The 14,478-nt window shown below is 24.6% G+C and overlaps 1 protein-coding gene across 1 annotated transcript; it reads right to left on the reverse strand.

Annotated features, from left to right (window-relative positions):
- Positions 1-13,212: 13,212 nt before the first annotated feature.
- On the reverse strand, positions 13,213-13,998 carry LOC145838670 (DNA sliding clamp PCNA-like). Its single transcript, XM_082946297.1, has one exon. The coding sequence runs from the start codon at positions 13,996-13,998 to the stop codon at positions 13,213-13,215; it is 786 nt and encodes a 261-aa protein (XP_082802423.1).
- Positions 13,999-14,478: the final 480 nt, after the last annotated feature.

Consider the following 14,478-nt stretch of genomic DNA (forward strand, 5'->3'; position numbering starts at 1 on the left):
TTTATTTATTTTACAATAAAACTAAATGTTGTATCAAAATATAACAGATACTAGTAGTCAAAATGAAAAAAATTGTTTTTTATAATTAAACTTTTTTTGTTTATCTTACTCTAAGTCAGTGTTGCCACTTTTTTTTCTAAATTTTTTTCAGGTTTTCCAAATTTTTTCAGGTTTTTAAAAGTACACATTTTAGGGTTTATTTTTAGTTTAAAGTTAAGTTTATGGTAAGAAACTATTGATTTCAATGGTTAAATAGTAAAAAAATATTGAAAAGATAATGTAAAGCTACTTTAAATATGTTTTTTAATAAAAAAAAATTGAGGATGACAAAAAATTTTTATTTATGCCATAGATTTTAGGAGTCAAATCGAAATTTTACTTTTGAACATGTGAAAACTTTTTAAATTCCAGGATTTTTTTGCCTAAATTGTCAAACTTCAGGTTTCTATGTAAAGTGGCAACCCTGTAAGAAAGCTTTATTTTAACTATTAAACTTCATGATAAGAGTTTTTAAATAAATAGTAACTATTAAAACATGAAAAATTTTTGGTATAAATCTATATGAAAAGATGCATTTAGGACAAAACAGTTTTTTTATTGTCTTTTTAGGTTGCACCTTATAAATTAAACCAACTAAATCTCTATTTTTGACCCTTAGACTTGTCCTTTGTCTAAAAAACAAAAAAAAATTTCATACTATATTTTAGTTTACTTAACTATAAAAAATTCTTTTTAATCCGATGAATACTTAACTTAATCTTTTGTGTACTTACATTAGATTTTCTAAACATATATGTTTTTTATCGTTTAAAGTGTTTTTAATAACTTTGAATTTATTAAATTTTATATTTCTAAGGTAATTTTAAAAAAATTAGGCATCAAAATAGTTTTTTAAGTATTTAAATTTCTAAAAATCTCTATTTGAGTGAAGTTAATGCTCATAAATAAAGTATTGTATATTTTGTTGTTAGTAAAGCTTAATGCATGATTGATCACTAACATTGGTATTAAATAAACTTCTTAAATCGAAGCTTTTGAATACGGTTGTTAGAAAAAGAAGAAAATAATATATGTCAAAAATGTAAAAACTTAAAAATGGCTTATTTTAATCACTTAAGTTTTGTTTGTCACTTCGAAATAATTTTTAACTATCAGTAAATAACCTTGCTACAAAAACGAAAGTCGTTATGAAAAGCTTAAATAGGAAACAGTTTTATTGCAAACTTTATTTTTACTTCGTTACGTATTTACTTTTATTCCTATTTATATTCTTAAAAAAAACTTTTGGTAATAACTTATAAAAAAAAATTGCAAGGAACTTTTTAGTTAACAAGGTCCTTTTTCATGTACAAACTGCCGTGCGCGTGCCGATCCTTGACTTAAAATTGACGAAAAAAACGCAAATTATTATTCTAAATGTTTTATTGGAATTTAAAAAGTCAAAGTACCAAGGACTTTTAGACACATTATTTTTTGTACTGAAAATTCAACTAATCTTTTTCATGTTTATTCTAAATAAAGTAACTAAGTTTCGTATAAAATTAAAGATTCTTACATTTTTCTTTCATTTTAGACCAGGGTTTTCTTAAGTTGGTGACTTTTAATAAGTTTGGAGTAATAACTAGTAAAGGGGCGAAAGGGGAAAGTTTTGTTACTTACACTAGGTATTCTTGAGTTGCAGATAAAGAGCGAAAAAAAAAAAGGTTTTAAGTGTTTTTATCAGTAATTTTGAAACTTACACTAGATAAACTTGAGTTGTAGATGAAGAGCAATACAAAAAAAAAGGTCTTAGGTGTTTTATCAGTAATTTTGAAACTTACACTAGATATTCTTGAGTTGTAGATGGAGAGCAATATAAAAATGAAATATCTAAGGTGTTTTAGATGGTAGTTTTCTGAGTAGCCTTGTTAGAGGAGGCAATAGCCTTTCTAATTTTTTGAAAGCGGGCAATTTAAAAGAAAAGTTTAAGAAACACTGTTTTAGACAAAAAATCTTAAATAAATAAATAAATATTTTTTTAATGTTTTTTTTTAATCTAAACCAAAACTGTCATATCTACGAAGCAAGACAAGCTGTTTAAGATTTTTTTTTTCCAAACTGAATAACTATTATAAATCCATTAATTTTTTATGAAACTTAATCGTTTTATTTAGACTAAACAATAAAAAAGTTAGTCAAATTATTACGTCACAAAATAATAATTTTTGATGTTTTTATTAAACCTTAACCAAAAATGTCATATCTAATAAGCAAGACATATTGTTTAAGATTTTTCTTGCATAAATTGAATAAGTATTGTAAACCCAAAAGTTTTTTACGAAAACGTGTTTATAGCGTATAAGTGTTCAAAAATGGGATTATTTGATTTTAAACATCTGCAAAACTTTAGCTTTCCGTAATAAACTTACTTCTCGAGATATCTTTCAAAATAAACTCGACTCGTTATAAAATTTCTGCCAGTAAACAAGCAGTGTTTTTTAATTTTAATTATTTAATTAATTTGTCCTGGACATGACGTTAAAAGGTATCCAAGTGGTGTACGACTCGATGACCGAAATATTTATTAATGCACCAGGTCCTGGGACAAAAATTTTGAGTGCTCTTCTTTTGTCGTTCAATAAACAATATGTTTTAGTAACTGAAAAGTTTAACTGCTACATCATTCGGTTTATTTATGAAGTAAAATGTTGCTAATCTATGATAGGTTAAAGTTTAGCATATTTTTGTTTATCAGACCTTATTTCTAGAAAAAGGATTTAAACGTTGATTTGAGCTATAGTCAATAACTAAAAATATCTTACAATTTATTCAGCTAACACATGATTTATAAAGTTTAACATTTTAATGACTATTTATAAAGTTCAAAAGCAAAAATTAGCAAACTGTGTTAAGTTTTTGTATTAAATATTAATAAAACTACGAAGCTTACTTAAAATTTTAAAGATTCACAATCTTTCAACTAAATACCAAGTATTTTTATTTAAATTGACTTAAAATTTCAGTATCAAAAATAGCACAAAATTAAATGTTTACTCCGACACTTTTGAGTAAATTTAATTTGCTTTTGGTTTGATTTAAGACGCTCTTAGTTTTTTAAGTTTACTACAAACCTTCGCATTGTTTTAAAGATACTTTTTGTAATTTAAAAAAATCATTTAATTTTTTACTATTCTTTAAGAAAGAAAAATGTGAACGCTCACAACTAAAACCAATGGATTAGTGTGGAGAAAGTCCTTTAGGTCATCAAGCTGCGCACCATTTGCTTGTAACTAAAACTTTGAAAACAATGATGAAAAAATAAAAACAAAAAACTTAAAAAGTAGTTATATATACTTAATTTTTTTTTAAATAAAAAATGGTAAGCACTCTTTTTTAAACCATTACTGCCAATATTAACCATTAAAATCATAGTCTACTATGGACTCCACACCGTCTCCTCCCCTAAATTTTGATTTTTATGATCATTTACATTCACGTTTTTCTTGTTCCCTCTCTACCAGAGCAACCACGAAAAATGCAAAAAAGATCTCAAAATTAAGTAAGAGGGGGAGCTGGTAATGTCAGTATACATAAAAGTTTTGTAATAATCATAATACTATAAAAACAGCATGTATATTTTCTATAAGTTTCTAGTATATGTGGTTGTAGATAGGTAAAAATTAAAGAATATTGAAAGTTTGTTAACTGTTATATCGATTTGTAAACAATTTAGTTTTAGCCATTAAACTCTTCAAAGTGTTTCCAGTGTTTTTTTGCTAAATATTTTATGACAAGTCATAAAATGGTGTATATGTTTGTAAAAAATGGATTCTTAACAAGGAAACTTTTGATACTTAAAAATTTATTAAGTGCAGTCACTTTTAAGGTGTAGTAAGCCATAATACCGTTTTTAGTTTAAATAATTAAACAATTTTTTTCATAAAAGCAACATTTTTTTTCATAAATTTTTTATTTACTTTTTTTAATATAACATACTAAAAGAGGATGTCCTAGTTTAAACGTTATTGTCTCCAAGCAGGACAAAACGCCCTATTTTAAACATTAACACTTTACTAATATGTTTAGTAAAAGAAAAGTAATGCTTTGCAGAAACGTACTGTACTACGTGCAATCAGCGCGGCAAATGGGACATTGGAAGTGCGCATCTGAATTGACATCTTCTGGGATCGCAAACATTTTAACTGTGCAGTTTCTACAGCAGAAGTGGTTGCAGGGCAGACGGCAAACTTGTTGGTTTGTTTCGTAATCTTCCATGCAAACTACGCACGACTTTTCCTCTTCGAAGCCATCAATTGACCCGGAAAAATCAAAAGACATCTGCTCAATATGCAAACTTGATACTCTGCTATCAGTATAACTTTCAATTCTATTTTTGTTGTACTGTTTTAGTTCTTTGTAGTTCAAGCATTTTGTTTTAAGATCGTCTCTGTCTACTAAGAAATGGTTTTCTAAAAAAAGTTGCACGTCTTCGTTAGAAATAACTGATTTTCCTAAAACATTCTTTAAAACCTCATAAACCTTTTTATCTTTCCATCTAATCTTATAAGCTATTTGTATTTTTTTTTTGCTCTTTTCAACTGTTCTAGCAAGTCTTAGAAAATCAGATTTTTTAAAACTTTTTTTAAAAACGTCCGAATTTTTTACAGTAATGATGTCAAATATAGTTTTTCCATCATTTTTAGCAGACCAAATATATCTAATTCTTAAAAACTGCCTGTGCTTAACAATAAAGTTCATCAATTCTTTCTTAATTTCATCGAATTTTCTTTCCTCTCTTTCATTTTCAAAATCATATGAAAATCTCCCGGCAATGTTCCGAAGAAACTGAACGTAGCTATGCATTGCAGCTCTACATTGATCTTTGATAGGTTGCAGCTTCTTATCTCGTTTATCAAATAGAATACACGAAATATTGTTTCCCATACTTCTTATAATTACTTTTAAAATAAGCTTTTATATTAGAATTTATTTTAAAAAATTTAATTATTTTTACAGTTTAAGGAATATTGTACTTAAATTCTGTCTTTTTTTTCTTCTAGATTAATTAGCTTATATCAAATTTGAAATGAAAACTATGCAAATTTAATGTGATTTCATAAAAGTTAATTTCAAACTTTAGTTCTAGTTTAACAAACTTTAATGAGAGGTTTAATTTGATATTAATTTATGAAATTAAACGTATTCCTTTTAAAAACAGTGATAAATATAAAAATAATAACATAGAATCATTAGTTAAGTTTATGAATATGTTTTTAAATTAGGCAAGCATTGTTTTTAAGTAATATTTCAAAGGTCTCTATTCGATCATAACAAAGTTTATACGACTTTTTTTAATTCTTCGGTAGCTGTATTAACTATTTATTTTGCAGTTATAACTCGAATGTTCAATTGATCGTTGTTTAAATTATTTTAGCAGTAATTTTAATAGATCGTATTACAAAAATAAAAATTATATGGAAACAATTTTTACCAGCTTTTTATTCTTTAACTCCTTAGAAAAATTCAAAACTGTAATAAGAGGTTGGTTACTTAATGACTGTTTTTATATTTTATATTTTAGTGAGCCGAACTTTAAACAAACCATTTTAATATAATCTAAACCAAAATTACAGTTAGTAGACTAAGTTGATAGTAACTCATAGATAAACTTATTTGATTCTAAAATGATTGTCCAAAGCCATTAACTTCTCCTCAATTTTTTAACATGTATATAACATCACCCATGTTTTACAACTTTTTATTCTGTGTTAAGACATTAGTGCAAACAAAACACTTCCAGTTTATTTACTTTTTTTCGAGAGATTGCAATTAAGAAATTGAGAAACTTTATTTGAAAAACAACAACAGGTACAGTTAATAAATGGCAATAAAAAAGTTAAAACATCTTTGTTTAAATGAAATATTGTTAGCTCTCTTTAAACAATGATTTACTAAAAATTAAAACAAATTTTATGAATATGACACTTTATTATTTTTATAAAAAAATTTAAGCAAAGTAGTACAGCTTTAAACAAAATAATAATAAAAAAAACATTTGATTTAGTTACTTAAAACTAGCAGTAACTACGAAAAATTACTTTTATTTACAGGAAGAATTATGGTTAACAAAAAATTTAAACTTAAAAGTTTAGCTTGAAATGTCAGATTATTTTTGTTTACACAAAAACTAAGTAAAATTATAGTTAATAAGGTTTTAAATAAATTATCTACTAGTGTACTTGTCTATTTATGCAGAAATAAGTTACAGGGTGTTTCAAAATATAGCTTTTATGGTAATGCATGTTTTACTCGAACTAAAAACTAACGTTTTTAAGATTGCTTTTTTTTTCTTTATCTCAATGAAAAGCTAGTGTATTAATATGCAATAAACTCATAATTTTTTTCGATATATCTAATAAATATTTAGTACTTGTTAAAATTATGCAATGCATGTAAGAATATTTTATATGAAAAGTAAGATATAAAACTTTTTAGTCTGTAAAAAATTGACAGATTTTAAAACAATGATTTTTTTTGAAACAGTAGTATTAATATAAAAAATAGTTATATATTTATTTATTACACAAAAATCTTTGTGGTAGAATGGTTGACTTTATTATCAGTAGAACTATCAAAAAATCTGTGTAAACTAGACCATTAAGTAAATCAATATCAAATTTAATAAAAGTGCAATTAAACTACTACTGTTTTTCTTTTTTGTTATAATATTTTCAAACTATACTTTTAACATTAAAAAGTTTTCTTTACTACTAGGCTTTTATGAAAAAAAAAGTTCGACTTTGTCAAGTATTAATTAGCTGTAAATAAATATTAAAAAAACTTATAATTTAGTTATTGTTATTTATTATTTCACTTAATATTTAAAACCTTTTGAAAAATATCTTAAACAGCGTTTAAAAATAAAAAAATAAGTAAATATATAAAATTATTTTCTAAACTGTTTGCTTAATCAAGTTCATGGGAAGGGTAGAGTTTTTTTTTGTGCACTTTTTCAAGAATGGGTAATCAAAATCACACTAGCAGCCTTGGTTCTATAGAATCAGTTTAAGAAAACACAAACCTACCTTTATTTAGTGAGTAATTATTTAAAAAGTAACTTTTTTCTTAAACAAGATCTATTTGAAATTAAAATATTAGTTTATTTCTTACATTCAAAAAAGACTAATATCAAAAGTATAACTTAATACCTTGTATGTTAGAAAATATATTAGTAAGTTCATCAAATAAAGCTTCTAAATTTTGTCTAAAAGTTTTACATCGCTAAAGGTTTTTTATAACATAGAAAAACAAAAAAACTTGTTTAATTATATCTGCAGTGTTGACAGTTTCATAGTATTTGTAAGTAAATTTTAACTTAGTATTTCTTTACTGTTTTATCGTAATTAATTTTCTAAGAATAGCAATACTGTGCTGATGCTAAAGATCTTGAAATAAGTTAACTAGAAATCTAAAATGTTTTAATAATGACAATTTATTTTATGTTCTTGAGGATTTTAATCTGCCAAACATAAATTGGACAAATCTTAGCACAGAATACCATGAATTCCATGAATGGCTTCTTAATTTTTGCACAAACAGTTTTTGCACAAATCAGGAAATCGAAAGTTTAACTAATAAACTTTGATTTGTTTACTTTTTATAAAAATATTACTTTTATGTATTTTTTTAATTTTTTGCCATAATAAATACCAGTTAAGAGGAAATAATAGAAAAATAAAATATATACATAATATTAACAACATTTAGTGACAAGGTTTATTTTTTCACAGAGCAAACATTATGTATAACAAGTTACCAATGAATGTGGTATCGACTGAGCGAGTGGAACATTTTTGCTGTAAAAAAATAAATTAAAATACTATACTACGATAGTAAAATTCAACTTTCAATTAAAAAAAATACTCAAATATTTAAATAAATAAAATTTTATAGTTTTTATCTCATCTAAATTAATTACTAATTCTTTCATTCATCTATTTATAATATTACAGGGTTGAAAAATGTTTTTGGCAAACTTTTACCAGGTTTTAAAAATTTCACCAATGTTTTTAAAAATTTTCGAGTCTATTTTTTGTTTAATGTTAAGTTTAAGATAACAACTATGTTAAATAGTATAAAAACATTGGAAAAATACTGTAAAGCTACTTTAAATGTGTTTTTTAATAAAAATAATTTGGTTATGACAATACTTTTTATCTATATTCTATATAATAGATTTATTGTGTCAAGTCGAAATTTCACTGCTTAATTTGTTAAAATTGTTAAAAAATTCCAGTTTTCCCTGTTTATTATTGATTTATGTTTAAAATTCCAGGTTTTTCCAGTTTTTTTTTTAGTTATCAAATTATAGGTTTTTTTCCAGCTTTTTAGTCTAAATTGTCAAATTCCAGGTTTTTCAGGTTTTTTGACAACCCTGATATTAATCATTTTTATTTCCCTGTGCCTCCCCTCTAACAGACTATTAATTTACTTTTATCAACTTTATACAAATGTGTTGTGTCTTATAAACAATCCTTCTGGAAGGTCATCTACTTAGTTATACTTTATAATGGATGTATGTTTACTATTTTTTTATTGTGTATCTTAAGTTATCCCAGTCATATTAAACAAATAAATTTATAATTATTAATAAATTCTTTATAAATTTAACTTTGTTTACTTTTTTGTATATGCTTATTTTTTATCTTAAACTGTTGAATATAATTTTCTTTAATTTTATTTTTCTTCTTGCGTGTCCTGTTCAAATGGCTCATGTGTTAATGCCCAAGTCCAACATTGCACAATAAACAATACAACAATAATAACTTTATATAACAATTTTGAATAATATATAGAATACTGTTACATTAATTAGTTAATACAACTTTATAAAGGTTTTAAACTAGCTAGAGTTACTAGAACTATTTAAGTTAGGATTTGCAGTTGTTTATAATAAATTATTCAACTAGAAATGTTTTTAAAGAAATTTGTTTTAATAATTAGTTTATTTTCTAACTTTTACTTGCATTACTTGATCCTGAATGAAACTAACTTCAGACAAAAAACTTGTTGAATTTATACTTTGCTCAAATTGAGTGTAACAAAAAACTAATCTGAAAAATGCTAAAACTAAAGTTATAAAATTTTATTCAGTTTTTTTACAAAGCTAATTTATATACCATAACAAATCTCAGGTAAAATTTTTCATTTAAATTCGGTAATATACTTAAACTGTGGTGCACTTTACTAGCAACATAACTAGAAGTTTGACATGAACTTTTTTTTAGATATTCTTAATTCGTAATAACACCAGGACCGATTTTTTCTTAATTCAATATCAAGCTTAGAAGTTAGAACGATTTTTGTTTTATTTTAGCTTACAATCTAAATTTTTTGATCCTAAACTTTAGGGCCTGAATAAATTTCCGCATGGTAGTTTCAAAAATATGTTTAGATCTTATTTTTTCTATAAATAAGAAAGGTGTTCTAAAGTAAAGCTTTCATTTTGGACCTATTTATTTAGCGAAAATTACTCGAGCATGATATTGAAAGTTTAACATACAAACTTTTGGTAAATATTGAAAGAGCAAAACTTTATTTTTTTAAATCATGTTTAAATTATACAAAAATTAATCTAGCATATATTTCTTATCCTTTTAGTTTTCTTATAACTAAGCATATTTGTAGACTATAAATATTTGGGAATAATTTTAGACAGAACACATAGAAGCTATAAAAACAAAACTACAAAAACATTGGGTGTATTATATAAAACAAGACAATTCTTAAATGAAAAAGCGTTATATTTAATCTTTAATTCTTAATTTATCAGCAATGTCAGATATGGCTTGTTGTGCTGGGGAAGGGCAAATAAAAAATGTATAAATGGTATCAATGTTCTCATAAGCAGAGCATTTAGATGCATACATTGTAATAAATATGATGACAGTGAATGGGAATTAAAAACTCAGAAAAAAATATTAGAGGTTGAAAGTCTGTATCTATATGAAATAGGTCTGTTTATGTTTAAGTTTAACAATAACTTGTTACGAGATAACTTTAAAAATTACTATAAAAGTGTAAAAAATGTCCATCATTTTCATACGAGGTGTTCAGAAACAAATTTTTTTCTTCCTAGATTCAACAGTACAATAGGTCATAAATCGCTATCCTACCAAGGAAGTAAGTTATTGATTAAGCTACCATTGCATCTAAAAAATATAAGTCATTTTGGAAAGTTCTGAATGAACTTAAAAGATTTTTTTTAATAGTGATTCTCAGGGTCATTAGTGATCATAGCTACTCGTCTGTTTACTTTATTTTAGTAGTTAATAGTATTTGTCATTTAATATCCAAAATTTTATTAATTGTTTTGTACTTTTGTTTTTTTTTGTGTTCGAAAGTTGATTTGTTTGGTTACATTAACATTGGTTTAGTCTAGGTTTTAGCACTTTCTATCTGGTTATATTTAAAGATTATTCTTTAAGATTACTATTTTGAATAAAGTTCAGAACACTTAAAAATTATCTTTTTTCTTTTTTTTGTTATGCTTACAATTTTTTTTCTTTTTTAGTATACAAATGAAAAAAACTAGTTATAGATGTTTTTACTTTACTAGAAAATAAAATATTTAAATAGTAAGCTAAGATAACTATTCCAAGTAAACTTACGTTAATTATTTTTCTTTGTTTTTTTTTTGAGGAAGTTAAAGAAAAAATTCTTTTTTTTATGTTTGCAAATTTTGCTTGCTTTCTATTATTACAGTCTTAGACTTGGACAAGTATTCAAAAAAAAAAAATTATTATTTTAAAATAGAAGGAAATTTGTTGTTGTTAACATCATTATTGTTAAAATTATTATAGTTTTTTAACTTTTTTCTTATTAAAAGCATAAATTTTGCAGTATTTATCTTCATACTTTACAAAAATTTAGTTCATTTATTTGTAAATTCTTTAAAAAAATTTACAATAGTTTATTTAACTATTCAATGTAAATTAGTTTTTACTGTTCAAGTTAAATTATTAAATAAAAAAAAAATTACCTTTTTAACAAAAATACTTGTAATTCTTTTTTTTTGTAAAAAATTTCAGCATATTACATTTTACTTTTTTTAAAGAAGTTGTAACCTATAATTCAAGTATTCACACGTTTGTTATTAGTGTTGTTTATCTACCTTTACAAGTTAATTTAAAGTTGTATATATAATTTTTAGTTCATATGTTACTAAACAAGATTCATAATAAATTATTAAACACAAAATTCAGTTAATTTTCGTTTAGTTTTATTTGATTTAATTTTTCGTTTCGTTAAATTGAATGTTCATTACTAAAGATCTAAATATTTAAATGATAAAAAAAATATGTGTAATAGCTCGTAAGAAATTTTATAAGCATGTGGTGTACGACTCGATAACCGAAAAGTTCCTTTGTACACTAGGTTTTTAGACCGAATTTTTTGAGCGTTTTTTTTTTATTGTTCAGTAAACAATATACTAGTTTTAAAAATAATATTAAAACTAAATATGTTGCTCACCAAGTCTTGTATATTTTGTTGTTAGTGAGGTTTTATGAATGATTGATCACTATCATTAAATCAGAAGTAAACTTCTGAAACCGATGCTTTTGAATAATGTTGTCAGAAATAGAATAATATAACAAATTTAAAAAATCTAAAAACTTATATATAAAAAAAGGCGTCTTTTATCAATATTTTTATTACCTAAAGTCTTGTTTTTCTCACAAAAAAAACTATTAACTATTAATCATTACTCATAAACTTTGCTACAAGATTGCTTAAATAGAAAAAAATTTTAGCTGCATACTAAGTGTTTATTTCGTTACGTATCTAACCCTAGTATTCTTAAATTAAACTTTTGAAATAAACTATTTGAATTGTAATGAACTTTTTACTTTTAGTTAACAACGCTCTTTTTTACATTAACTGCTACCGAGCCGATCCCTGATTTATAAACTAAATAAACTTACAGACAACTTATTTATTTTTTTTAAAACAAACAAATAAATAAAAAAAGTTAAGTATAAGGGATTTTGACGAAAATAACTCAAGATTAAGAGAAAATTTGTGTCAATTTTCTAGACTTAAAATTTCAAAACACAACAATTTCTTGATTCCTTGTTTTAAGTTTGTTTTTTATAATGATACTGCTAAAATTTGTTTTATTTTTAGCTTGGATCTATTAGATCGGTGCTAGAGCCATATAAAAAGTCGAACATTTTGGATTTTGTTAATTCTCGCAGTATATCTTTTAAAATACGTTTCATTTATAGTGTTTATCTTTATATTCTTTAGTGAATAAATTTATTTGGTTCGCGAATTTGTTTTTTATTATAAGTTCATTGATTTTTTTGAAAAATAGGCCGTTTTGGTTTTTTCAGTAACAGTCTTTAATTAGAATCTTCTTTTAGTCAAAAAAATTGAAGAAATTTAAATACATTCTGTATAGTATTTTTAATTTTTTAAAATTAAAAAAGCTTCTTAAAATAATTTAATAAAATTACAATGCGAGAACTAAAAAACCACAAAATGGTTTAAAACTTTATAAATGTATTTTATTTTTGCAAAAACTTCCTAAAAAGTTATTTTTCATACTAAATGATTAACAAAAACAAGTTAATATTTATTTTCATATAAATATACAAATACGAAAAATGACAAAACTTATTATTTAAATAAAAAATTTGTTATTTTAATGTTTCACGAACGTTCTATTTTCTTCTTTCATGTTTTAAAACACCTGATGTTTATATAAAACCCTTTCAGAGAAACTAACTCTTTGATATAAAATATTAACACTTGGACTATTTATAACCAAATCCTGCTTGTTTGCTATAAAAATATCTGCAGCATAAGTTTAAAGTTTATCAAATTAAAAAGATTTACATTTTAAAATTAGTTAGGACCTGGAATTAAAAATTATCACTACCGGAGTCTTACTTTCGAACTTTTTATTATACCATGCAACATAATTATAAACACACTCACAAAAACTAAAACCAATATACTGGTCTAACTCAAAGAAAATTAGTTAGGTAACTTATAAAAATAAAGATTAAGAAATTCGAACAGTTTAGTTTTTTGAAGACAATTATTTCCTAAAAACAAAACACCACATTCTGACATTTACTTCTAAATAATAAACAAAAAAAAACCATCATTCAGTTATATAAGGATCAAGAAAGCATCAAACTATATTCAATAAAACTACGTGTGCCTTTAATCTTCTTCAGCATCGTCTGTAATGAGAGGACACATGTAGTATCGCAAGTATCCAAGATTTCTAACTTTGAATTCCGCAACTAAAATATTATCCGTGCTTAACTTCAACCGGACTCTGTCTGATGTATGCCGGCTTTCATACGGATAGCTGAACACTTTATACTTGAATTCAACTCTGTTATCGGACAAGAAATGGTAGGAGATGTCATTGTCGGTAGGTACGATTATAACTGGATGAGTATTATCCTGGTTACTTCCTACTACACTGAATCTGCATTGGTTTTCGGTCATGTTAATTATAATTGAGACATCTTCGTTATTTCTCAATTGATCACACATGTCTTTAAACTTTCTCAAGGGCATTTCAAGCTGGTTGCTAAATTCAACGGGATTGGTGTCATACCAATCGTTATCATCAACAAAATTAATTTGAAGTAAATCGGCAGATGGATCACCATTTTCATTTTTGATAGTAAAGTCAAAATTATTTGCATTTTCCTCGAATGAAAAATCAATATATTCTAACTGCAATGAGCCAGTCAGAAGGTTTCTGAATTCTTCAAAGTTAATTTCCCTCATAAAATTTCTCTCGCAACGAAACACTTCAAAATCTTCTTTCGCCAGCTTCAATTCAACCATCTCAGTACAATCGTTGTTTACTCTTTTGCTTAATTGACATTTGAGCTCTTCACAAGTTACATAAAACATCATCACATTAAAATTGCGATTCTCTATCTGCTTGAAAATTGATGCTGAAAGAATAGCGTGGAATCTTTGAGGCATTTCAAATTAGCAATTAGCTATCTACAGACAATTGAACAGCTTAAACATAAGTTTACAATAAATAAAATATCAACAAAGTTTACTAATTAGTTTTATTATCAAATACAAAACCTCATACAGGATTAAATATTATTAAAGTTGTTTTTATTTTGACATTTCGGTTTTAAGTCATTAATTTGTTTATGTTGCTGCCAATTGTAATTAGTATTATAAAGTATGTTTTTTTTTTGTTATTTGTCTAAAATATTAAATTATACGCATTAAAATCTATCAAATATTAGTTCTAAAACCCTGTGTGAAAATATATGAGTCTCTTACTTTTATATTTAAAAAAAATGTGCTTTCGATCTCATACACATGTTATTGTACTAACAATTACAATTTTCTAAGTTGATGATCTTAAAAAAATAAATTTGCCAGAAATAAGTCATGTAACATGAAAAATAAAAATAATAAAGTATTTTTTTAAATAAAATTTTT

The sequence above is a fragment of the Thalia democratica genome, chromosome 1 (genome assembly GCF_965202585.1).
Source record: "Thalia democratica chromosome 1, ktThaDemo2.hap1.1, whole genome shotgun sequence".
Taxonomy (NCBI): Eukaryota; Metazoa; Chordata; class Thaliacea; order Salpida; family Salpidae; genus Thalia; species Thalia democratica.